Raw genomic sequence first — 27,157 nt, forward strand, 5'->3', positions numbered from 1 at the left:
GCCAAGCACCTCTGGGCTATCACTGTCTGTCAGGTGTAAGCTGCTAAGGCCTGGCGAATGAGAAAGTTGCCTGGTCTTTAACAAGCGAACCTCATTCTGAAACACTAACTAGTTACCAACAACCCCTTTCTTTCTCCTGCTGCTTGTGTATATCAGAGCCAGGACAGGGATTGGGAAAGTCGTTCCTGTGGACTTTTTGGAGGGAGGGGGATGCTTCTAGAAGTGCTGAAAAGGCGGGAGCAAGCACTGGCCCTCAGTGGCCATGGTTGGGCTGACAGTGCTGCTGTACAGTGCTCAGAGCATTGCGGGGACCTCCGAGGCTATCTGTTCCAGCACTTTCATCTCCAAGATTCAGACAGGCCTAGGGATTATCAGAGGTCTCCAGAGTGTGAACACCTGAAGTCTAGTTCAGTTCAGTGTGCTCCTGTGCCCTCTGTAAAGGCTCTAATGTTGAGGGCCTGGCCAGTACAGACTGCCATTGGGTGCTCCTATGCTGGGTCATGTCCCTCTTTGCTTCTAGACTTCTAACAAAAGCAGATGACCGTTAGCTCTCCAGAGCTGAGGGAGTAAGACCCAAGATGCAGCCCCACGTGTCACATCTAGCAGGTCCCTCTTCATGCCTGCTACACAAGAGGAGGATGTTGCAAGAACTCAGAGGCTTCCCTCTGACATGGTCTGACTTTCAACCTCTGAACTGTCTCCTGTGGGAATGCTGTCACTTGGATGCAGTTGGTCTCTCTTCCTAGATTGTGAGCTCCTGGAGAGCAGAGTCCACTCTGCTCATGTTTGTGTTGTCTTCCTTTCTCTCCTGGCGCCTAATACAGTGCCTTGCACACAGAAACAATAAATGGCTGTTGAATAACAAGCTGATCAGATTGTGTTGTTCTATTGCTCTTTCATGGAGAAGTCTGACTGATGTCCTTTAACTCAGAGAAGCCGTAATGGAACAACAGAATCAAAGTCCACCACTATCTTTTTCTTCAAGGGAGTTAACTTTATAAGTGTTTTTTAAATGACATTTTATTTTATTTTATTTATTTATTTTTTTTTATTTTTTTATTTTTTTTTTCTTTTTTTCCGAGACAGGGTTTCTCTGTGTAGCTTTGCGCCTTTCCTGGAACTCACTTGGTAGCCCAGGCTGGCTTCGAACTCACAGAGATCCACCTGCCTCTGCCTCCCAAGTGCTGGGATTAAAGGCGTGCGCCACCACCGCCCGGCTGACATTTTATTTTAAATGTATTGTTTTGCTCGTATGTATGTATGTGTGAAGGTGTCAGATCCCCTGGAACTGGAGTTAAGTTGTGAGCTGCCATATGGGTGCTGGGAATTGAACCTGGATTCTCTTGAAGAGCAGCCAGTGCTCTTAACCACTAAGTCATGTCACCAGCCCAATAATGTAGTGCACACTAGAAGTATTGTAAGATCTTCTGAGCTTAAAAAGGGAAACTGTTGTATTGGGTTTACTTCAGACTGCTGAAATTAATTTTGCTTACAAGTAACATTTTATCAGAAGTTAAGGATTATCACATACTAGGTGTAATTGTCTCTCTTTAATATCTAGATAAACTTGTTTTAATAATGCAGAAGTAGCCAGACAGTAGTGGTGTGTGCCTTTAATCCCAGCATTCTGGAGGCAGAGGCAGGTGATCTCTGAGTTCGAGACCAGCCTGGTCTTCAGAGTGAGTTCCAGGACAGACAGGGCTGCACACAGAGAAACCTGGCCTTGAAAAAACAATAAATAAAATGATGATGATGATGATGATGATGATGATTGTGATGGCACAGAAAGAGGCTGAGGGTGTGGCTCGGTGTTAGTGTAACTTTCTGGCACAAGCAAGACTGTGGGTTGCATCTCCAGTACCACAGAGGGGGAGAATTTGAAATTGTGTTTGCCATCTAGGCTCAGGATTAAGTTTTTTATATGTATAGGTGTTTGGCCTGCTTGCTTATCTGTGTACCACAAGTGTGCAGTGCCCCTATAAGTCAGAAGAGGGCATCAGATCCCCTGGAACTGGAGTTACAGCCAGTTGTGAGTTACCAAGCAAGTACTGAAAATTGAACTTGTCCTCTGGAAGAACAACCAGTGCTCTTAACTGCAGAGACATCTCCCTAGCCTGCTTATTTATTTTTAAAGACAAGATCTGTGTCCTGGGCTGATCTAGAACTTAGTATCAACCAAGCTACATCCTAAGTTTTGTCATTTAAACCAAACATGTCGTGTACTATAATCGATTGAAATATTTTTGATGTAAAATTAGTTAGCAAGGCTGTTCAAAAAATGGCTCTTCTTGAGGATTTTCTGCCAGGAGCCATCCCCGGCGGTGGATGGGTCCTGCAGAGGATGTAAGGAGTCAGTGGGAGAAGGAAATGAGCCAGGCCATGGTGGTCGGGAGAATCTTGTAGCCGGACTGACTAGCAGCCAGAGTATTTCTTATACAGAATTTAGTTAGCAGGGATACATTCATGATGTTCCAACACATAGATCATATCATTTTTGGTTTTGGACATGTGCTTCACTTTCTTTTGCTCATCTTTTTGTCATGATTAATAAACTATGACAGAACAGAGTTATTTCCAATCATTTTCCCTCAAGTTCTGACATCATTAATAAACAAGAGTTATCATTATTACTCATTAACCCTATAAACCAATTTTTAAGAATCTAGAGGCATATGACAGCCTGTGCTCAGGCTGTTTGCTTTGGTTGCTTCCAGGACACTAGACCAAAACAAAATCTTCAACCACCCTGGGCATTTTGCCATGTCTCAAGCAGTGTATTAACTTTTAGTGGTCAGAGTGCCCAGGAAAAATTCCCCAGGCTAAAGCTGCTGCAGTTATTATTCAAATTCTGGCATAGGGCTGGAGAGATGACTCAGTGGTTAAGAGCACTAAATGCTCTTCCAGAGGACCCGAGTTCAATTCCCAGCACCCACATGGCAGCTCATGACTGTCTGTAACTCCAGTTCTGTGGCAAAACACCACTGCACAGAAAGAATGAAAAAATTAAACAAACAATTAAAAAAAATTCTGGTATAATACAATCAATGTTCACATTTATATCTATAGAATTTGTCTATATGTCTAATCTTGACATTCTGTTGTTCCTTGGTCATATGACATTATAGTGGCTAACTTCTAACAGAGGGAGGTCCCAACATCTCATACTTTTATCATCTTTCCACTCCATATTTTGCTCATCAGTATGTCTCTGTGTAGGGCAGAGTTGTATGCCACGTAATTGTCTGAGTGTACAGCGGAAAGAGGCTTGTAATCTGAACTGTGGCCAATTCCTCTAGCCCACCGAATCTTGTTGGCCTTTTTAATTTTGTTTTGAATATCTTGTTCCTGTGTAAGTAGAGGGACATGTTTCAAGAAAGTCTCATAGCCTCATGAAGAGACCTCTGGCTTCTTTATGTGTCACAACCTCCAAGGCATAAGGAAGACCTTCAAGTAGATAAGGATATCTCCCTCAAAGTGTGTGTGTGGGGGGTAGTATATTCAGGACTGTTGGGGGGGCTTAAAAGCAGCATTCCTGGGAGAAGGCATAAATGATTCATAAAATTTTTTCTGTCAATCTAATATTCCTAAATTGTACAAATATCAAAAGTCCCCCAAGTATATAACAGGTAGAGATGAAAACCAAAGGTGGCATGGCAGCCATCGTGTGGCTCAGCTCTGCTGGATCTTTGTCAAGCAGCTGTGCTATCTCTATGACTTCTGCCATTCCATTCAGATATGGCTGTGCCAATTTTCAGTGAAGCCTTTGGATTTAGGCCACTTTTCTCAAATGTCTTAAAAGGCAGAAGGCTAGTTTCTGCTAATGACTCGGTTGTTCAAAGCCTCAGCTGGGTCCTAGAGAGATAGCTCAGCGGTGTACATAAAATAAAATAAAATAAAATAAAATAAAATAAAATAAAATAAGACAAAAGGCCTCAACTGTCGTTACCACAGTAAGCCACAGCACTAACTTGGTACTCTTCTCATGTTGCTTTTTAGAAAGACAGCTTTTCAGCTGCTCCCCATTGGGCTGGGTGGGGAAGAGGGTGTGATAGGTGAGGGATCACAATCAACTTGCTGAAGCTCGGAGGTTTGACTGTGACTTCCTCTGTTGTCAGTCTGCTCTGCCACATCCGTTAAAATGCCATTTTTGTATCTTGGGTCCCGTTTATGTATCAGTTTCCACTACACATTAGAACCTGGTCAAAATGTGTGCTGGTTGAAAAGCCAGTGGTGGAGGTGGACACCTGTAACCTCAGCACTGTAGAGGCTGAGGCACTGCTGCTTCAAGGCCTGCTTGAGCCTTATCTCAGTTATCCCAAACTGAAAACATAAAAACCTCAAATATGCTAAGTTCCTGTTTTCTGAAAGAACCTCTCTGTCAGGTTGGAAGGTCATGGTTAAGTTTTGGTTTTTGCAGTCGTAGGAAATGAACCCAGGGCCCTGCACGTTAGGTAAGTATTCTACCACAGCTATACACCCCAGCCTGGGTGTAAGATTGAGTTACTATTCCATGGCTCTCCTGACATCTCTTCCTCACAGCTGACTCCCCAGGATCTATGATGTCAACTTACACCCACTACCCCCTGAACTACTGACTCCTGGCTGGCACCTGAGCAAAGGTGGTGTGTCCATTCCCAAAGCTTGCTTCAAACTGATCATTCTCAAAGGGAGAGAACATGATCCAACTGTGGGAAGCTTCCTTGTCGACCTTGACATCTCTAGAACTCAACTACCAGGGCCTGCTTATTCCACAGACTGAACAGAATTGAAGCTTATTTGGAGGCAACACATTTGCTGCTATGATTGCTGACGACAGAGATCTGTGGGACAAGCCAAGTCCTCTGTAGCAAATCCGTATAGGTTTTCTAAATTAATCTCTTTTCTGGGGCAAGGAGATATAGATCTCAGTGGACAACTTTGTGGAGTCAGTCCTCACCTTCCATCTTGTTGAGGTGGAGTGTCTCATTTCTGCCACTGCCCAGTGTACTCCAGGATAGCTGGCCTGCTACCTTCCAGGTCATTGTCTCTGCTTCCCAACCTTGCTAAGATTACAGATCTGCATCACCATATCCAGCTTCTTATGTAAGTTCTGGGGATTGAACTCAGACTTATAAGGGGGTGCTTTTATCTGCCGAGCCATTGCCCCTGCGAGTGTTTTTCAGTGCTGGGAACTGAGCTTCACAAATGCTAGGCAAGTGCTTGTCACCCAGCTCCATCTCCAGCCTCTATAGATAACCCCATGTTCTTAGTCGGTATTTTCTATCATTTGTAATGTGTACAACACATTGTACTGATAACCTACCTCCTTCCTTGCCTATCACGCTTTGAAGCAATTCAATATCACGTATGTTAAGGTTTAGAATCTTAAAGCATATACGAATATAATGCCAACACTCTATAAACTATCACTTTTTTTTGGGGGGGGGGTGTCTTGCTATGTAGGTCAGGCAGGTTCAAATCCACAAACCTTCTACTTCTCCCTCCTGAGTAGTAACTAGTTAAGACTATTTACCACATCTTTGTATTAAATAATCCATGAGGGCTCAAATCTCCCCAGGACTCAAAAGTTCTGCAGTTGGTTTGTTAACATAGCAATCTAAACAAGCTCTACACATTTGGACAATACCTATGAAGCTTTTATTTCACTGCAGAAGTCAGAAGAGGGATTGGAGTTAGAGATGGTTGTGAGCTGCCATGTGGGTGCTGAGAATTGAACCTGGGTCCTCTGGAAGTGCAGCCATTGTTCTCTTAACCGCTGAGTCCTCTCTCTAACCTGGAACTTGGTATAAGACTAGGATGGCCTTGAAGTCTGCTTCTTCCCCTTCGTTAAATTTTAAACTGTTCTTCAGAAACATTTTAATTTTCTTTCAGTTCAATGTCCAGTAGGATACTTTCACAGATGAGTGGCCTGGCTTTCACATATTAAGTAACTTGCCTGAAGACTCTAGAAAACTTGAATGTTTAATTATATGGATACCTCCTGAAATCTCAAGTGTCATTTAATTTTAATGACACTTAACAAATTTTGATTTTTTTTCCAAAGTAGCCACCTACAGACTAAGGGAAGACTATGGTATGACTGCAAACATTAGCCTCGAGGTTTGGTTTGACTCTCAGCTTCATACCCGCTCTCCCTCATCTATAAGCTGGGAATTACCATCTGCCATATAAACCTATTGTACTTCTCTAATTACATCAAGTGGCTTATTCTAGGGGCTGGAATACACAAAGCACTGAGTGTATTTCAGTGTATCAGTACCACTCAGTAACCAAGTAGATACACATAAGTAGGTAAGTGGTCATTCCCTCAAACTCTCTGGTCCTGATTCTAAGTTGTGCTGTCATCACCGGGGAGTAATACAGCTTGGTCTTGTGTTGGTCAAACACCAAGCACTGGATAGGTGGCAGGCTGATACCATGTAATTATGAGATATTAACAAAAAATTCTCTGGGACTGGAAAGATGGCTCTTAACTGCTGAGTCCCACCATCAGGTTCTGATGCTTCACATTCCTGTAGCTCCACCTCCAGGGATCCTATACCCTCTCTAGCTTCAGAGGGTGAGGATGCACATGCGTGCACACACACACAAATTTTCTCCTTTAAATTATTATTTATTTCTGGGGAGGGGAGAAGGTTGTTGTAGGAGTTGGTTCTCTGTTCATGTAACAGTCCTAGTCCTCAAACTTGGGTCATTAGGCTTGGCAACAACCACTATCTTGATGGTTTTTCCCTCTAATGAGAAATCTGAAAATTGGTTTGGATATCAACCCATGCTTCCCCAGGTTGAGTCTCACACACTTCTATTTAAGTACAGGTTCTGGAATCTACCCTTATCCATGACTGGCTGCACAATACCCTCCTTCATGGACATGAAGAATTGTTTCCTTAGGCTCCATTCACAAACTCCAGGTCAAGATATGGCCACCAGTTCAGCAAACTAGTCATTTGAGATATAATACAACAAGAATTAATTACTCATTCTGTTTATTGAATTGAGAGAAGGGAATACAAAGGACTGGGCAAGTGCTGTGCACTGACATGGAAAAGGTGTAATTAAAATAAAATTTAAAAATCCAAGTAAAGCAAATCAAAGTTACTGTAATTTCAACCAAACAAAAAAATTTAAAGACATTCAATATACCACACATTTATAAAATAAATGTCAACCAAAAGGTGTCTTGTAAATAATTAGTAGAACAAGTGAAAATAAATATGAGACCTGAAGTTTTTATACTTTAATGAAATAATAAAACAAAGAAATTTAAACTACTAAATATAATCTGAGAGGCAGTTAAAAAAGCAAACCCCAAAGTTTAAGAACACAATCCTCTGGAAACATCTATCAGTTCATCGTTAACTATTACTCCACACCAACAGCTGTGTGAGCTACATCGCACAAGGCTGTATCACTCTCCATAGCTCAGAAATCTCCAGAGCAACACCCAAATTCTTTGTGATCTCTACAGCTTGGTTTGTAAGCACATACATGCTTTTGCAATCTACTCCCCTCAAAACACACACACACACACACACACACACACACACACACACACACACACAACACCCTCTCTCACTCACTCTCTTACTATCAAGAGGCCAATAACACCCCCCCTCTGAGCCTAAAAATGTTATGATTTAATTCTACCATATTGATCCTGATAATTTAAATGTCTAAGTCAAAGATGGGACACAATTAATTTCATTCTTATAAAAATAGACAAGTATTAACCAAGTCTTAAACTCAAGAGAGGGCACTTTACATGTGCACAAGACTTTCAGTAAAAATGACAACCTAGAAGTTGTTTCTAGGATATTGTATGAATCAAGTTCTTCCTTTCTCAAGCACACAAAATTTTATACGACTAACTTCATGAAATCCAGGATATCTGGATCAAGTAGATAGGGATGGGTTTTTACAGCTTGTTTCTGCAATTCTAGGGCAGCTACTGTAACAATAGCTCAACACTGCAAAATTAGATTAAGTTCACCCTGTTTTTACAAAGTGTCTAAGTGTAAATGCAAATTCACCTCTTTTAAAAGTTAGCAGTTGAAGTGAAATCAGGTATGGGTTTGGAAATGGAGGTAATGCTTTGGCCAGCAAACAAAGGGAGAGTTGCTGAAGACTGAGACATTAAAGTAAAATTACTAGGTAAAAATATATTTTAAAAAAATGGGACACAAAGGATATTAAGACAAATTATCTTCTTTCCTCCCCATTCTTCTGCTGTAAAGTAAATGACATGGATATGTTCCCTTTCAAGAGATGTGCGACACATTTACCCACTGGGAGGCAGAGGGTCAGTTCTTGTTTGCAGGAACCAACGTCCTAAAAAAGATTTCAAGGCGGGGAGGGGTGGGAAGAAGAATTTTCTATTAATGCCATAGAATGCCAGGCAAGGTAGAACACTCCTAACCACTAATCTTGCTCAATTCCTGCTTGTCTTCTCAGACTACGGAGACTGCTCTTGGTTCGTCTAGCAGGTTGTTTTCATTACTTATAGTCAGAGAATTCCTTTCTTGTTCTCCCACCCAAGAAAATGGGCCAATACATGGGGATATTTGCAAATAAAATCTCCTGTTGTCAACTACTTACCTGGATTACTAGAATACATTTGTCTGGCCAGCAAGAGCAACAAACTACTGTGGCACGAATGCTACTAAAATACAAACGCACACCTGAAGCCTTGCCATCCCCCACTAACTCCGCTCTAACTCCTCTTCTCACCACCCACACACCAACCTCAGTGACCCCCAGTCCAACACTTCACCACTAATAACCAGTTATTTAGAGGAAAAAGACATTTAATTTCATTCTTGCTCTAGCCCTTAATCAATGCATTAACAACAACAACAACATTTTTAAGCACACGGAATTGAGCCTACTAACCTGATTTTTGGAGCCAAAATTCTCCACTATTTTGATCTATGTGCAAAAAGTATTGGTACTTTTCAGTTTATACATGGGTTAGTATCTTGTGGCTGGCTTGACAGAATTTCCCCTCTTAAGCCTTTATGTTTATCACATTGTCCGAAATTTTCAGTTAATAGCTATGGGTTAGAAAAATCCTGCCACCAGGTTCTTCCATCATAAAAGCTAGGTTTCTTCACCCTCCTTCCCACCTTTCTAACACACTCACTTCATGGTAAATCTATGAAACAGATGCTTCCGGCAAATTGGCACAGTGAAGTACCAGTATATAGAGGAAACTGCCAGTTAGGAGAGACCTGGAAACTACTCCCCTAGCTGCTATGAACACCTTTGCATAGTTGTAACTCCACTTTCAAGTGTGCCTCATTTTAGTCCATGTTTTTACTTCTAAGTGTTTTTAACTGTACTTCACAAGCACTGTGAAAACTCAGATCTAGGCGTGGCTTGGTATACTGGTAGAATTTGTGCCCAGTGGGCACAAATCTCAGGAACATTACATATGTACCAAACAGTACAATGTATCCACATCTGTAAACAGCCGTGGAGTTCTATGCCCCTATTTTGTGAGTGACTGTTACTGTAGAGACTGGGTGTATGTGTTAATGGCTTCAGGGTATATCAATCAAAATACGGTGTGAACTGCACTGAGGTAAAGAGGAGTTGTCACTTAATTATATACAGTTACAAATGAAAATTTTTATTCAAGCTTAAAGTGAAAAGTAATTTAGTAAAGAAATGAAGTACCAGATAAACGGTAACATATTATTTTAACTTAGAAGTATCAAAACAGGATTTCTCTGGTTTTCTAAAGTGGTGGTCTCTGCAAAATGAAGCTTGATGTAATCTTTTTACACACCAATTTGATAAAATCATCGCTGACTACAACCTCTCATTTCCTCACTATGAGCTTTGGGAGAATGAACTCTACTTTAAGGCCAAATGTGTCTTCTTTTTCTTCCTTCTCCTGGCTTCCCCTCCCTGCTGCTATCCCTCCTCCTGCGCCCTACACTCCAGGCCTCGCTCCTCTCTCGGGCCATGAGGGGTGTGATCATGGTGAGCATGCTGGGAATTTGGCTTGGCCTCAAGGGCAACTTGATACCAGACTTTTTTTCTTCCCCAGGATATTACTTTGGGAGTAATTCCACTTCTCTTTCCAATAGCTGTGGTCACCCTGATCATCCTCTACTGAAAAACAGGGAATTTCAAGAGAGACTGTTAGACCCAGCAGCTGTGGGGTTTAAAAACACCGTGAACATCAGACATTAGATGTAGAGTCTTCAAAATGAGAGCCTTTTTCCATAAAGGAAACCATCCCTTAAACTAAAAGGGGGAGGAGAGGGAAAGACTGTCCACAGCACCAGTTTGAATGAGGTTCAGTATGGCAACATCTGAGAAGTTGAGAAGGAATCTTTGTTAAATTCCAGTGTCCCTATATGTTGGGCATTAAGGGCAATTAGGAGAAATGACTGAGGTTTGAATCCCAGTTGACGTATGTTTGTAACCTGCTGAATTCTAAGTCTCAACGACACTATAAATTCCCCAAGTGGGTCTATCTTCTGATCTCTACTTTACTAGATCACACCAAGTCCAGAAGAACTTGGAACAAGCTTTTGTGAAAACCTAGACTGATAGCTGATTTTTCATGTTGGTGTATTTATAAAATTCTCCTTTTGAATCTTGAATTTCTTCAACATCAGATACTGATGTCCCTTCGGGAATAAAATAAGAAGGGGGAACTTCAGAGTATCTCTCTGGCTTTCCTGTGCCATGTCCTTCTGAGCACTGTTTCTGACCATGCCATGTCTCAGGTGGTACCCCAGAAGAGCATCAGTTACACTGCATATCTGAGTCACAGAGGAAACTGTTTTTTAAGCTGGTTTAGATTCCAAATGTATACAAATGAAGTCACTTTAATCCTATAAATACTTCTTAATTTATTTTTAAAAAATTGTGCTGTTAACCCTTTTACGGGGCAACAAGCTATGTGAAAAGTACAAAACTTTTTGTCAAATGTAATATTGAGAGTGCTTTTGACATAGTTCACTGGTTTGTCATCTGATCAGTATATACTGCGCAACGGGCAAGGCTAGGATCCATGAACCAAGCTGCAAAGATCTCAAGCTAAATAAGGCGGAAAGATTTGGAGAAACAAAAGGAAAATTCTTTCCTGTCCATTGTATACTCTTCAGACTAATGAACTCTTCCTACCACGCCTTCTAAACTGTTAAATAAAGTTTCCAAACAAGCATTTGAACTTCATTACACAGAAGAGCAACAAGTATGGTATCCCACCAGACAAAAGGCAGGAGGGAAAAAATATATATACTGAGTTCAATGGGTAAGCCTGGATGCAGTACAGTTCTTCACAACCGATGGGGAATATTCAACATGGTGTCCAACAACGTTCTAACGACGTGCTTCATCAACTGGTTACTATGAAGCAAGGTGTAAAGGTTTGGCCCCAATCGGGCTTCAGAAATGGTTCTTTTTTCATGACGAGCATGTCTGTCCAGCTATCAATCATGTCTGTTTGCACCAAATCCCAAGCCATTAAAATACGACTAATTTTAAGTTAAACAGAAGTCGTCTGCTCCAATTCGCCATCAACTATCCATGCTACTGCACTCCTCTGCATGACGCCAGGACGAACATATGCAGAGAAAAAAGAAAAGATACCGTTAGAAATTAGGACATAACAGCCGAATAAGTAACAATAAACAAATTCTTGATATTTTCGTAGTTCTTAACTTTTTAGGTTATATTTTTATAATATAACCTCATTATTACTTTGAATAATGCAGGAAAAGAAGTGAATAATTACGTTAGAATTTCCTAATTTTATGTTACTTGGGGGACGGGGCAACAGTGAGACAGGGTCTGTGTAGCTCTGGCTGGCCATGAACTCAGAGATCTGCCTGCCTCTGCCTCCAGAGTGCTGGGATTAAAAACGTGCATAACCATGACTGACAGAATTCCTTATTTTTAAAATTAACCTTGAAATAAACAATTAGACTAAGAAAATCTGTTAGTTTACAATACGAAAGACGAAAGAACACTCTGGTAGTACAAGCCAGAGCTGCACACTCAACTATGTATTTAATCCAGTCAGCTGCCGAAGCTTGAGGTCTACAGCCTCACCAGCTCCGCTTGGGAGAGGTGTATATATGAGCTTTAGTGAGAGAGAGTTCACATACCATAAACGCACACTCATTTAAAACACTTACTAGTTTTAGTATACTGACAGCCTGTACATCATCAATCAGTACCCAATCTTAGGCCAACTTCACCATCTCAGCCATCACATATACCCTCATAAAAACGACTCCTCTGGTCTCTGTGGACTGGCCTATTTTTAGACCAATTCAATATAAAATGTAATCACAGCATATGGTGGGTCTGTATGTTTTGTTTCTGATATATTTCATTTAGCATACTGTTTTCAAGGTTCATGCACCTTATATAGCATGTATAAATACTTCATTCTATTCCATTTTATAACCCCCACCACACAAAACCCAGAAAGTTACTAAGGCAATCAATCTTGCAACTCGTTACAAAAGATCAGCAACTTCTCTTTAAAATAAATTGTTAAGCCAGGAGCTAGAGAGATGGCTCAGCAGTTACAAGACAATGGCTGTCCTTGCAGAGGACCCTGGTTCGATTCCCAGAACACACACGGTGGGTTTTTAAAGCAGCTTCTAACTCCAGTCCCAGGGAATCAGATGGTCTCTTCTGGTCTCTGTGGGCACCACACATGTGGTACAGATTTATATTCAGGCAAAACACCGGTAACACATAAAGATACATTTGTTGGGCAAATAAGATGGTACCATGGGGCAAAAGACTTGGTGCTAGGCTTGAAGACCTAAGTTCAATCAACAGAACCCACATGAAAGAAAGAGACCAACTCCAGCAAGCTGTCCACTGACTTCAACAGAGCATGTGTATCCACCACCCTCCTGCATACAATAAATGTACATAAAAAACCTTTTTATATGTATAAAGTTTTGAATTAAGCATTTAAATGACATATGTAATTTCATGCTACAGTCTTTGAACGTTATCTTTAATACACTTATATGTTCAAATTCCTATTCTACGCAGGTATAATTTATTTAAAAAAATAATGTTTTCATTGTATGTGTGGGAAGACTCCACAGGATATCCTCAAAAAGTAGTTCTTTTATGTGAAATGAGAATGACTGTATTTGTAGGGTCAGCCTTATGTTGGTGTAGCGTAATGGACATTGCTGAATTGGGCCTGATCTTGCAAGTGAGCCAGTATGCAGCACACCCACTGAAGTGACTCACATTAACCAAAGGCACAAAGTGCAAAGTGCAACTCGTGGCCCATTGTGCTGCAAGACAGTACCCCTTATGAGATGAAGCTGCTACGTAGGACCAGTCCTTTCCTACTTCTTCCCATCACATTCTGAATGACTAATAAAGTATAAAAGTACAGATAATTACAGATGCAGATCTCCAAAGACCATATCTTAGAAACTGGGCCTTGAAACTTAGGATAACTAAAAGTCTTGGTTGAGTTCCCAGGAGTATCAGACAGTAACAACCAACAGAAAAGGCCTCCAAGGTCCCATGCAACTTGATGCAGTAGTTCTAACAGTTTTTAATTCTCATCTCTGTGTTTTGCTGTTTTGTTTTGTTTTTCGAGACAGGGTTTTTTTGTGTAGTCCTGGAATTCACTCTGCCGACCAGGCTGGCCTCGAACTCAAGAGATCTGTCTGCCTCTGCCTCCTGAGTCCTGGGATTAAAGGCAGGCGCCACCACTGCCTGGCCTCATCCTTGTGTTTTTTTTTTTTTTTTTTTTTTTTTTTTTAAAAAATAGCTAACTTCCCTCCCAGGGAAATCATTAGTTGGAATTGTTCCACGTGTTTCTTACTAAATCATTTAGGTGGGAAGTCGGACGACAGACGGCTTTAGCAGTTAACAGCACTTGCAGCTCTTGCAGAGGATTGTCACTCTGTTCCCAGCATGCACAGCGGGTAGCATGGGCACACAGGCACACACGAGAAAAACAAAACAAAAACACCAGCCACTTCGGTGGGACATACTGAACAAAACAACCTGTAAGTAAGTTATTTCCTTCTAAACGAGACATTTTTACTTGTTCTCTTTGAGGAAAAAAAAATGATATTTACATAAAAGTTCTTATTACTTCTCTCTAGTACTATTATATTTAATCAAGAATTTGTCCTCATCTGTTAGCTTTATGACTTTCTTCATCTTCAAGTATCAAGGTGGTGGGAAAACTTTCCAGACCTAGACTTGCCGAAATGGCAGCATTCAACAAGTTAACGGGGGTCTGCCATATTTTGGTTCCTTCCCTATAAAATGAAAATAAAAATGTTTCTCTTACAAGACCATGAACACATGTGAGAGCAAATATACTCTGAGCATGCTACTTGGCACATAGGCAGCATAGGAAATTTTAGTTTCTTCCTCTTTCCCTCATCATAGTTAATGTTAGTATGCTATATACAGTGCTAACATATTAGGAAAACCCCAAAATGACGCTCATTAAAATGAAAGTTTCTCAAATTTTATACATTGGTTAGTTCTCATGTATATAAAATGTTTCGTGTAATATCACATTTACACAGCATGAGAAAACATCATTTTAATAAAATTTGTGTGTACGTGCAGGCAAGTACATGCCTGCAAAGTGCAAGAGGTGTTGGGGGTCGAGGGCAGCCTGGGTGTCATCTCTGTCTTCCACTGAGTTGGAAAAATCTCTCCTGTTCTCTGCGGCACACGTCTGCCTAGCTGGCCTGACAGCTTCTGGGAACTCTGCCATGTGTCCACCTCCCATGTTCCGTAAGGGCAAAGAGATTACAGACTCACATCATCTACACCAGCATTACATGGGTTCTGGGATCCAAACTCAAGTCCTCTCGCTTATGGGGCAAGCACTTACCTCACATTCATCTCTGAACCCCAAATTTTAAAGTACTATTGTTAACTTGATATAAATGAGGTAGCACAATCTAGCTTACTTTCTTCATTGTCTCTCCAAAAACAACAAATAAAACCTAACCTTAGATTTTTTAATTCTTTCCATAAAGTGAAATAGGTGAAATATATTCCACATTTAAATTGCTATTTAAAAGTATTCTAACTCAGAGCAATGTTTCATCTGGAGAAAACAAGGGCTGTGCATGACTTACCTTCAATATTCTGGTGGTCTATAAAAGGTGCTGGTCCCCATATTCTCACAGTGCCATCATCTGAGGCACTGGCCATCATAGATGGCATCTGTGGGTTCCAGCTAACACAATTCACTGTGCGCGTGTGCCCTGTCAGCTCCGCAATCGGCAGTTCACTTCGTTTGTGCCAGATGTAAACCTTGTGATCTAAATTAGAGCAATTCAGAGAAATGCTAGAAAGCTGTGTTATTAACAAAATCACTGACCCTAAATTACCATTTACTACACACCCAACATGATTCTTCAATATTATAACTTGAAGGGAGAAAAAATAAAATAGTTTAATAAATTAATTTTGTGAAAAGCCATGTTAATACATTATAATTTTTTTCCTCTGTTCAAAGTAAATAGCTCTGAAGGCACAAAAACAACTACTTGCAATAGTCTGTCCATATGCGATTAATGAATCTGTGGCAAGAAGGCTCGGCAGTTAAGAGTGTTTATTGCTCTTGTAGGGGACCAGGTTCAGTTCCCGAGCACCCATGTAAGGGGGCTCAGAACCGTGGGCATCCTCTGAACTCTGCATTCACATTCATGTGTGCACACAGACATACACATATACTTTTCTTTAACAGAAAAACTCCAATTACAATGAAGGTATTTGACCATAAACTAGTCCAGTACAGAGATGCCGATGCATTCTGCAGAAAGACAGAGAAACAAGGTATCCAAACTGAAAAACCACAGCAAGAGTAAAACCTTCATGGGGAGCTTACAAAGTACTCTGTGTGTAATTGATGGAGTGGGTACTAGGCTCCCCCTACACTGTAGAGACAGGAGCTGAAGTACAGAGAGGCTAAAGCCCTCTAAGGTCTACAATGCAGGGAGACCTCTTAACTGTAGCTCTGCTCAGGGATTACTGCAGACAACCATCTCATACTAAGCACATTCTGTAGAGCTTCTAGAAGATGATCATAAGTGACCATAAAAAAATCAAATCCACTAAGGCTTGGGAATAAGCTAATTAGTAGATGATACTTCTAAAATGACAACAGAACCCCAGGATAAATCAGCTCTTTATTATGACGATCTATTGGTTAAATAATGGGTCAATGTGGAAACCTGAGTGGGTGTGCTGCCTGTACGTTTCAAGTGGGAGAACTAAGGGCACGGACCACCCACCTGGTGATTAGCTGTATCTCAGTCAAAGAGCACAGGTCTGCAAAGTGGGAAGATGATACACACCTCTGATTCCACAACTTGGGGGAGTGGATTCTGTGAATTCTGGTTTATGTCTACACATGTTCAAGGAGGTATTTGCTGCTAAGTAGCAAAACTAGGATCTGCAGCCATCAAAGTCAAAATGATATGGTTTATGCTGACTATGTTCTATGTGCTCTATCAGTCTTGCAAATCAATGGCCTATGTAAAGACAGTCTGTAGCCCAAGCAGTCTCAGCCTCACTATGTAGCAAAGGATGATCCTGAACTTCTGATCCCCCTACCTGTACCCAGTGCTGTGATTACAGGTGTGAGCCACCAAGTATGGTTTATGTGTGAGGGACTGAACCCAGGACTGGGTGTGTGCTGACAAGCACAATACCAACTGAACTACCACAATCCCAAATCCCTAGTTTGCCTATATATTTTAGGGTATTTAGTGGGCTTCTGAAATATAGTACTTAAAAATTAATAGAATAATTACTGTGGCCATCTTGGGAAATTTCTATATATAGCTGGCGTTCAAAACATTTTTAGAACCTTTCTATATAACTTGGAATAATGAAAAACTAACTTCTCTACTGTTCAGGCACATGTTTAAATACAGACGTTTTTCATCTACACACCAAGTTTAGTAGAAGGGACAGTTGTGTTAATAACTACCAGGCATAAAAGTGGTACTTATACAGGGCTGGAGAGATGGCTCAGTGGTTAAGAGCACTGACTGCTGCTCTTCCAGAGGACCTGGGTTCAATTCCCAGCACCCACATGGTAGTTCACAACTGTCTGTAACTCCAGTTGCAGGGGACCTGACACCTTTACTTACACCAGTGCACATAAAATAAATTTAAATAAATTATTAAAAAAAAAAAAAAAGTGGTACTTATACATACTTACTATCTTAAGAAAATAATCAAACTCAACTTTTCCCATAGTCTTAGTAGAAATAATGACTGTGTTAAAAAACAGATAAATCATAATTAATCCCAACTTTTGGTTTTGGAGACAGGTTCTTTCTACACAGTCCTGGTTGTCCTGGAGGAACTATGTAGACCAGGCTGGCCTCAAATTCACAGAAATCCACTTGTCTCTGGTCCACCTCCCAGTGCTAGGATTAAAGGCGTATGCCACTATGACCAGCAAGCCTGACTTTTACCAATCTTTAAAAACTATCAGTCCCGTGAAAAAACAAGTCCTATAAAGGTATAATGACTTCAGTAACTTTTGATTTGATCCAAACATCCAACATATTTCTACCACATGATTAGGACAGGCTGCACTGATCCGAAACAGTGAGAAGGGCTCAAGCATAGAACAGGAGCGGCTTGAGGCCCCTGGAGTCCACCCCCACCACCACACAGGAAAATGAACAAGCAATCAAAACCAAAACCAACACCAGGATTTAAGCTAGTCCCCAAAGGTAACATTAAGAATATACGGGATAAACTACTAAAAAATTTAATCTCTCACCATCCCTGACCTCAAACTCTACTATAGAGCTATAGTAATAAAAACAGCTTGGTACTGGTATAAAAACCGACATACGGACCAATGGAATTGAATTGAAGACCCTGACATTAATCCATGCCCATATGAACCCTGGTTTTTGACAAAGGAGCCAAAACTGTACAATGGAAAAAAGAAAGTATCTTCAACAAATGGTGCTGGCATAACTGGATCTCAATATGTAAAAGGTTACAAATAGATCCATATCTGTCACCATGCACAAAACTCAAGTCCAAGTGGATCAAAGACCTCAACATAAATCCAGTTACACTAAACTTAATAGAAAAGAAAGTAAGAAGCACTCTTGAACGCATTGGCACCAGAGACCATTTCCTAAATAAAACACCAACAGCACAGACCCTGAGCACAACAATTAATAATTGGGACCTCTCGAAATTGAGAAGCTTTTGCAGGGAAAGATACGGTCAATAAGACAAAAACACAACCAACAGAATGGGAAAAGATCTTCACCAACCCCACATCTGACAGAGGATTGATCTCCAAAGTATATAAAGAACTCAAGAAACTAGACATCAAAATACTAAACAGTCCAATTAAAAAATGGGCTAAAGAGCTAAACAGAGAATTCACAAAACAAGAATCACAAATGGCTGAAAGACATTTAAAGAAATGCTCAACATCCTTAATCATCAGAGAAATGCAAATCAAAACGACTCTGAGATACCACCTTACACCTGTCAGAATGGCTACGATCAAAAACACCAATGACAGTCAATGTTGGAGAGGATGTGGAGCAAAGGGAACACTCCTCCACTGTTGGTGGGAATGTAAACTTGTACAACCACTGTGGAAATCAGTATGTCGGTTTCTCAGAAAATTAGGAATCAAAATACCTCAAGACCCAGCCATCCCACTCTTGGGCATATACCCAAAGAATGCTGATTCACAACATAAAGATACATGCTCAACTATGTTCATAGCAGCACTATTTGTAATAGCCAGAGCATGGAAACAACCTAGATGCCCGTCAACTGAAGAATGGGTGAAGAAAATGTAGTACATATACACAATGGAGTACTACTCAGCAGAGAAAAACATGAAATTTGCAGGCAAATGGATGGAACTAGAAAAAAATCATCCTGAGTGAGGTAACCCAAACCCAGAAGGACAATCATGGTATGTACTCACTCATAAGTGAATTCTAGATATAAAATAAAGAACAATCAGACGACAACCCACCAAAAAAAAAAAAAATTTAATCTCCTATCTTATGCTTCCTGAAAAATAAGCTACCCTGATAAAGAGTATTATAGACCTTTAAATTAACCTGTCCAGGTGAACCAGCAGTGACAGACATCTTACCTTCACTGCCACTAGCGATGAAGTCTTCATTATGGCCTCCAAAACATGAATGAATTGTATAAAAACCTTGTGTGACACCTTGATATTTCCTTACTAAAACTCTGTCTTGCAAGTCCCATAAATGAACTCCCTGCAGGCAAAAAGAAAGAAAAAGAAGTTTTTGTTGCATTTTTTTTTTTTTTTAAAGATACGGCTTTCCCCTCTATGACTTTAAAAAAAAAAGAAGACAATCTCACTGTATACTCCAGGCTAGCTTGGAACTAATAGATCCTCACAAGTCCCTTTTCTTTTCTTTCTTTCTTTTTTCTTTTTTTTGTGTAGCCCTTGCTGGCTGTTCTAGAACTTACTGTGTAGACCAGGCTGGCCTCGAATTCAGAGATCCACCTGCCTCTGCCTCCTGAGTGCTGGAATTAAAAGTGTTTGGCATTATGCCCCACCCTCCCAAAATTTTTAGAGTTATAGGCATGTATGACATCAATAAGCTTAGTAGGTTTTTTGTTTTATTTTTTAAAAGACAGACAATCTAGCCCACCTTCCTTATGCTGTGACCTTTTAATCCAGTTCCTCATGTTGTGGTGACCCCCAACCATAAAATCATTTTTGTTGCTACTTCCTAACTGTAATTTTGCAACTGTTATGAATTGTAATGTAAAATCTGATATGCAGGATATCTACTAAGCCAATCGTGTGAAAGATTGTTCAACTCCAAAACTGTCTTGATCCACAGGTTGAGACCTGCTGATCTAGCCCAATGGCTTGGTGTAGCTCGAGTTTTCCTGCCTTGCCACAGTCAGGACAAATCTTTGTCACCCACCAGTCCCACAGCCGCTCAGACCCAACCAAGTAAACACAGAGACTTATATTGCTTACAAACTGTATGGCCATGGCAGGCTTCTTGCTAACTGTTCTTATAGCTTAAATTAATCCATTTCTATAAATCTATACCTTGCCACGTGGCTCGTGGCTTACCGCATCTTCACATGCAGCTTGTCATGGTGGCGGCTGGCAGTGTCTCTTTCTGCCTTCCTGTTCTTTCTTTTCTCCTCTGTTAGTCCTTCCTATACTTCCTGCCTAGCCACTGGCCAGTGTTTTATTTATTGACCAATCAGAGCAACACATTTGCCATATAGAACATCCTACAGCAGCTTGGAACTGCTCTTAAATTCAGAGAGATTGCCCATTTACGCCTCCTGAGTGCTGGGATTAAAAGTGTGGGCTGCCACACCCAGTCTCAAAAGAATCTTTAACAGTAAGTTGTGAATATTCCTTTGTCCACTGGCGCATTCTTATTTTCTATTTGTGCAAAATGCCAGTACTTCAATAAACCAATAGCTGATTCCTACACATTTAAGCACTAAACAGATATTTAATAGCTAGATTTAACAATTTTCACTAAGCTGAATTTTTCTGAAAGCTGTAAAACAAACAAACAAACAAACAAAAAACATACCTGAGTTGCTACATTTAACAAAGCTAATCGGCCATTTTTTGAAATAGTAAATGACATAATAGGATGATCTTCTTGTACTCTGTAATCAGAAATAATTTGTCAGGAACAGCAAAGGAGTCAAGAACTTCAAATTATGAGAGACTATAAACTATTATAGCTTAAATGACATTTTTACCTTATATATGTCAATCAGAATGAGTTAACAAATACCCCTTGAACACCAATTCAAATCACCAATCAAAACAAAAAACAAACAAAACTGCTTTTCTGGAAAAGCCCAACTGTATACATATTTTGGTATAAATTAGACCATTTCCTTTTTTTGGGGGGAGGGGGGGCGGGGTTCAAGACCGAGTTTCTCTGTGTAGCCCTGGCTGGCCTTGAACTCACAGATTGGCTGGCCTCTGCCTCCCATGTGCTGGGATTAAAGACCTGTGACACTGCACCCTGCTAAATTAGACCATTTCTACTGGAAACAAAATAATAGTTACATGTTCCTATCTGTAAGGTCCTCAAAGTTGTAGCCCCGGATCCTCTGGTGTGTGTCAGACGCCAGCACAGTCTTCCCATCACTCAAGCACCATAGGCATTGCACTCGCACCCCCTCCCAGGAGTCCAAAAGATTTCCATCCAGGTCCTAAGCAGGGAAACAAAACAAAAACAAACAAGCCTGATGTAAATGCTTGGCAATGCCTCGTGAAAGTAGCTTTGTTTTTTTCCTAGCCAAACTACTCTACAAGTATTTTAACTTATACTCTGCTAGAATAAACAATGAATTCTAGAAGCTTCATTTTACTAGAAAGTGGTAACTTGCAATAGCTACCCAGGGAGATGTTGTATTGCCAGTGAGCTGCCCTGGAAGTATGTTAAATGACCTACCCAGAAGAAATGAAGCCTGTGGTATAGCCTATTAAGATCTGTTTTATTCCACAAAGGTCAACTACAGACAGTTTATCTAAATAAACACCTAACTGAATCTGAAAACACCTACTAGAACCACATGAGACAGTGGTACGTGTGACATGTGGAACCTAGACAAAGCATAAGGACATTGCATTTTTATGTTACAGGACAGTTTACTTTGGTTGAATCAAATGAGTTATAACTGCCAGGTGTGATGGCACACGCCTTTAATCCCAGCACTCTGCAGGCACATGCAGGAGGATCTTTGTGAGCCTGGGTGCTGTGGGATGTTCTGTATGGCAAATGTGTTGCTCTGAATGGTCAATAAATAAAACACTGATTGGCCCGTGGCTAGGCAGGAAGTATAGGCGGGACTAACAGAGAGGAGAAAAGAAAAAACAGGAAGGCAGAAGGAGTCACTGCCGGCCGCCACCATGACAAGCTGCATGTGAAGATGCGGTAAGCCACGAGCCACGTGGCAAGGTATAGATTTATGGAAATGGATTAATTTAAGCTATAAGAACAGTTAGCAAGAAGCCTGCCATGGCCATACAGTTTGTAAGCAATATAAGTCTCTGTGTTTACTTGGTTGGGTCTGAGCGGCTGTGGGACTGGTGGGTGACAAAGATTTGTCCTGACTGTGGGCAAGGCAGGAAAACTCTAGCTACACCTGGGGTTCGTCTGGTCTATACAGGGAGTGCTAGGGTAGCCAGTACTACATGGTGACCCTGACTCAGAAACAACAACATCCAAATCTCAATCAACACAGCAGCTGGTGAAATTATATTGGTATGTGTGAGGGTATGTGCACATGTGTGTAGTTACCCACAGAAGCCAGAAGAGGGCCTCAGATCCTCTGACAGCAGTGAGAACTGGTTGTGAACCACCCAACACGGAACCTTGTAAGAGCACAGTATGCTCAACTGCTGCGCCATCCCTTCAGGCCCAGAATTTCTTACTTTCAGTTCTCAAACATTTCCACTCTGTCCATTCATGAAATTCAGCATTCTTGTGGGTTTGCTGCCTTTTCACACAGGATCTCCTATACCCCAAGCTGACCATGTAGCCAAGGAGGACCTTGAGCTTAGGATCCTATAGTTAGTTCCTAACCTCCCAGGTGCTAGAATTACAGTGTGTGCCATCAGGCCTTGTTCACGCTGAGCTACATCCTCAGCTCTACAACACTGCTTCTGGAGACAGGGGTCTCAATCTATAGTCTAGGCTGTATCTAACTCACTACAGCCCAGGCTACTTTTTAACTCTTGGCAATTTTTCCATCTCAATCTCCCAAGTGCATGGAGTATATGCATGGGCCACCATGCCTGGCTAGCACTATTTTTCTTAAAAAGGCCTAAACCCACTCAAAAGAAAACACTGACATTTTCAGTCCTATAAATTAGTACCTTTGTTTTTGAGACAGGGTCTATGTTTTTCTGGCTGGCCTAGAACTCAGAGATCCACCTGCCTCTGCCTCCTAGATGCTGGGATAATAGCCACCATGCCCAGCTAATTTTTATACTTTTCAGGAATGGTTTTAAAAATAGAAAAGAAGTAACAAAAAAATTCTATTAAATACTCATTTAAGAGGATGGTAAATAGATTTTCATATATTATGTGTCAAGTGAATCTTAATTTTATTTACTTATTTATTGATTTTTGGAGATGGGAATGGGTCTTACATGTAGCCCTGGCTGGCCTGTAGAACTTACAAAGATCTGCCTGCCTCTACTGGTCAAGTGCTGTGATTTAAAGTGTGTCCCATCATGCCTGGCAACTGTAAATTCTAAAACGAATTAAACAACTTAATTTCCTTTCCAATAGGCACTCAGTACTTACACACTGATAGAACTGCCCACGCTGACCTCCAGTCACGAAGCGTTTCCCATCTGGATTCCAGGCTACACTGGTCAAACTGTCTTCATGAGACTGGCTCATTTTTGTTCTTAGTTCTCCCGTCTATAAGGAAATAAAACTGTGGATAAGACGTTCGAGATTCCTAAGGGTCTATGTAAAGACAGACAGACTGGAAAGGGAGGGAGGGAGAAGAGGAGGAGGAGGAAGGAAGAAGGAAGTAGGCAGAAGGCAGCCAGAAGAATGGAAGGTGCCTGGGGTACCTTACTGGTGCACCACTGCTAATCAGAGAAACGGTGATTTCAACTGGCCTCACCAGAACCAAGACTACAGCACTCAAAAAAAAATTGAAAGTTCACATATAATAAGCTTTAATACATTTTAATAGATTTCTCATCTTAAAAGAATTAAACTAAAATGTAATTTTTCACCATCAAGACAATGAAAAGCCCAAAGCTACAAACTTAAATCCTTCTGAGCCTCCATTTCAGTCCAAAATTTTTTTTTATCAATTTTATCCTACAACTAGTTAATGCAATTAGCAATTCCTTAAGAACATGATTAGTAGATAGTAAAACTATGTCCTTAAAACCCGCTAAGGGCAATTTTAATTACACTAAATATCATATTCAAATGTTCATAATATAGCAGGGAGGATGGGAAAAAGACTACTTTTTCTAATACATAACTATTTCAATTAAAAGCCAAACAAAGAATCTCTGTACTATTTAGCATAGCGTTCTACAGTGCTTCCAACTAATCAAGCTTGTTTAGTGCTTAAGGCTCAGACATCCTCTTGTTACATGTTCTAGGTTATTCACCTTACGAGACATTGCATACACCATTTAATCTAGTCTTGTTCAATTTTGTTCTGGAATTAGAAACAGGACCTGAGAGGTAATAGCTGCCCTTGGTATAAAGACATGTGGGCATAATTTTCCTGTGAGAAATGTGTACTTAAAAGTAAGAATAAAAGAGTGAAAACAAAGGGTATGATTAGGAACCTGGGGCCAAGTAATAAAGACACAAGAGGCACAAAAAAGAAAACTAGATGTCTCCCTTACATGAGAGGAACAAACAAAAACCCAATTCAACATCTAAATCTGTAGTAATATTTGAACAAATAAAATTTGCCTGAAGATCAGACGACAGAACAAGCCACTAGATTAAACATAGAGGCCAGGCAGTGGTGGCACACACCTTTAATCCTAGTGCCTGGGAGGCAGAAGCAGAGATCCTTCTGGATTTCTGTGAGTTCAAGGCCACACTGGGCTACATGAGAAATAGTCTACAAGAGAAACAGAGCCAGGCAGTGGTGGCACACACCTTTAATCCCAGCACTAGGAAGGTTGAGACAGGAAGTGATATGGCTGAGCAGAGAAAGGAATATAAGGCGGGAGGAGACAGGAACAAGATGTTTCAGGCTGAGGAGATGGTGAGGTAAGAGGTGATGTGATGGCTGTGGCTTGCTCTGCTTCTTTGCCCTTTCAGCTTTCACCTGATACCTGGCTGTGGATTTTTATTATAAGACCAATTAGGATTTGTGCAACACAAATCCTTCCCCAAACTCTTCACTATTCTCAGCTATTTAATTACTATTTTGGTTACTAGACCTGAACAGCTAAGATTAAATGCAAACACAAAAAGCCACCAAATCTCGGGTGTTTACTTTAACAAAGACATTAGCACAAAAGTTCTGAGGCAGCAATGTTTTCCTTCTGTTCTGCACACAACAGTGAGTATTAGATTAGAAGCCTATCTAAAAACAGAAATAGCCCTGGGACTTCGTAAAAGACAACCCTTCTGGAAAAGGCCTTAACTTACCAAGTAGTGCAGAGTTACTCAATCTAACTCGAGTAAAGACCACACAAGTGTTAGGTGTTACGTCCCTAGTAAGGCTGTATATGCTTGCTTAGGGAGAGGAAAAAGCTTTAGTGGAAGAAGAAAGTCTTTTAGATCAGATTCACTCTAATCTATTTCTATTTTATTTACTCCGTGCTTTGCCATCTCCCTAAACCCAGTCACAAATACAGCAGTGGTTATTTGCTAGCTTGATACAAATAGCATAAAAGACACTTTTGGAACAAAATGACATGTGTTTAGATATTAAAAAAATAATAGGGGCTGGAGAGAGAGAGCTCAGCAGTTAAGAGCACTTACTACTATTCTAGAGGACCAGGACTTAGTTCCTAGCACCCTTAGGTGATTCACAACTATCAGTAACTCTAGTTCCAGGGGAGCTGATGATGCCTTCTCCAACTTCACAGGTACTACTCACACATGTGAGGTACATACATACATACAAGCAAAACATTTATACACATAAAATAAGAATGTTATGAAGGATGATGTTATTTTTGAGGATACATGCTTGAATATTAAAGATTAAACATATCTGTGATTTACTTTCAAATACTTTGGATCTGAATGTTTTAAAGTGTTTATGTATGTGTATTTATGTACATATGTACACATAAAATATCACAAACATAACAACTATCAAATCTAGAGTAGTAGGCACATATGTGATAGTGGGCACATATTTGATCACTATAACATTTTCTTTCTCTGTTTTTTGGAAAACATGCTGGTCTCTCACTATGCAGCTAAGGACAACTTTGAACCCTTAATCTCCTTCTCTTTCTCCCAAATAACAGGATTACAGTCATGCACTATCACATACAGCTATACCATTTTTTTCAACTTTTCTGCTGCCCAAGGTGGGTCACTCACTACATAGGTCATCTGGGCCTCAGCCTCCTAATAAGTGATGGGTTACAGGCATGAGACACTATGTCTGGCTTCATTTTTTTTCCCAAGATTTTTATTTCCTGGAGCTAGACTTACAGGCATTTGTATGGTGCTTGATTTTGGTGCTGGAAACCAAACTCTGGTTTTCTGAAAGAGCAGTATGTGTGCCCTTAACCACTGATCTATCCCTTCAGTCTCTCAAATTTTTAATATTTCAAAAATTCTCTTCAAAAGTTGGGGTAAAGCTGGGTGTGGTGGTGCACTCCTCTAATCTGAGCACTTGGGAGGCAGAGGCCGGTGTATCTCTGAGTTCAAGGCCAGTCTGGTTTACAAAGCAAATTCCAGGACAGACAGAGCTGTTACACAGAGAAACCTTGTCTTAAAAAAAAAAGAAAAAAAGAAACAGAGCCGGGCGGTGGTGGCACACGCCTTTAATCCCAGCACTCGGGAGGCAGAGCCAAGTGGATCTCTGTGAGTTCGAGGCCAGCCTGGGCTACCAAGTGAGCTCCAGGAAAGGCGCAAAGCTACACAAGCTACACAGAGAAACCCTGTCTTAAAAAAAAAAAAAAAAAAAAAAATGGGTAAAAAAGGAAGTAAATGAGCAGTCAGGAAATTTTACTCCACAGCATTAGCACTATGTATTTCACTTGCAGGCCCATCTCAGTGTTCACTCTGTTCATGCCACCCATAATATTTCATCTTTGTGGAATATTATTATTATTATTTAAATGTACTGCCAGCTATCCTGGAGCTTGCTATGAGACCAGGGTGGCCTTGAACTCAGAGATCCTTCCAAGTGCTGGAATCAAAGGTGTGAGCCATTACACCCTGCTCACAGTATTTTTTTTTGTTTTGTTTTGTTTTGTTTTGTTTTTCTGTTTTTTCGAGACAAGGCTTCTCTGTGTTGTTTTGGTGCCTGTCCTGGATTTCACTCTGTAGACCAGGCTGGCCTCGAACTCACAGAGATCCGCCTGGCTCTGCCTCCCGAGTGCTGGGATTAAAGGCGTGTGCCACCGCCACCTGGTGCAATATTCTTTTTACTCTTCTATTAACAGTTA

The 27,157-nt window shown here is 40.7% G+C and overlaps 1 protein-coding gene across 4 annotated transcripts in view; it reads right to left on the reverse strand.

The window, feature by feature from the left end:
* Positions 1 to 6,969: 6,969 nt before the first annotated feature.
* Positions 6,970 to 27,157, reverse strand: part of Wdr26 (WD repeat domain 26) — a 47,138-nt gene continuing 26,950 nt past the window's right edge. For 2 of the 4 annotated variants that reach the window (XR_013043461.1, XR_013043462.1), the window contains exons 9-15: positions 23,334 to 23,453; positions 21,086 to 21,231; positions 20,595 to 20,673; positions 19,145 to 19,274; positions 15,117 to 15,302; positions 14,091 to 14,276; positions 6,970 to 11,560 (exon numbers count right to left, since the gene is read on the reverse strand). Coding sequence is in view for 2 of the 4 variants with exons in the window: in XM_042258737.2 (XP_042114671.2) it covers positions 11,535 to 11,560; positions 15,117 to 15,302; positions 19,145 to 19,274; positions 20,595 to 20,673; positions 21,086 to 21,231; positions 23,334 to 23,453 (687 nt within the window). In the remaining 2 variants the exon portion in view is untranslated. The remainder of the gene's footprint in view (positions 11,561 to 14,090; positions 14,277 to 15,116; positions 15,303 to 19,144; positions 19,275 to 20,594; positions 20,674 to 21,085; positions 21,232 to 23,333; positions 23,454 to 27,157) is intronic. The other 2 variants (XM_042258737.2, XM_042258738.2) reach the window with 1 other exon arrangement.

This window comes from Peromyscus maniculatus, chromosome 11 (genome assembly GCF_049852395.1).
Source record: "Peromyscus maniculatus bairdii isolate BWxNUB_F1_BW_parent chromosome 11, HU_Pman_BW_mat_3.1, whole genome shotgun sequence".
Lineage (NCBI taxonomy): Eukaryota > Metazoa > Chordata > Mammalia > Rodentia > Cricetidae > Peromyscus > Peromyscus maniculatus.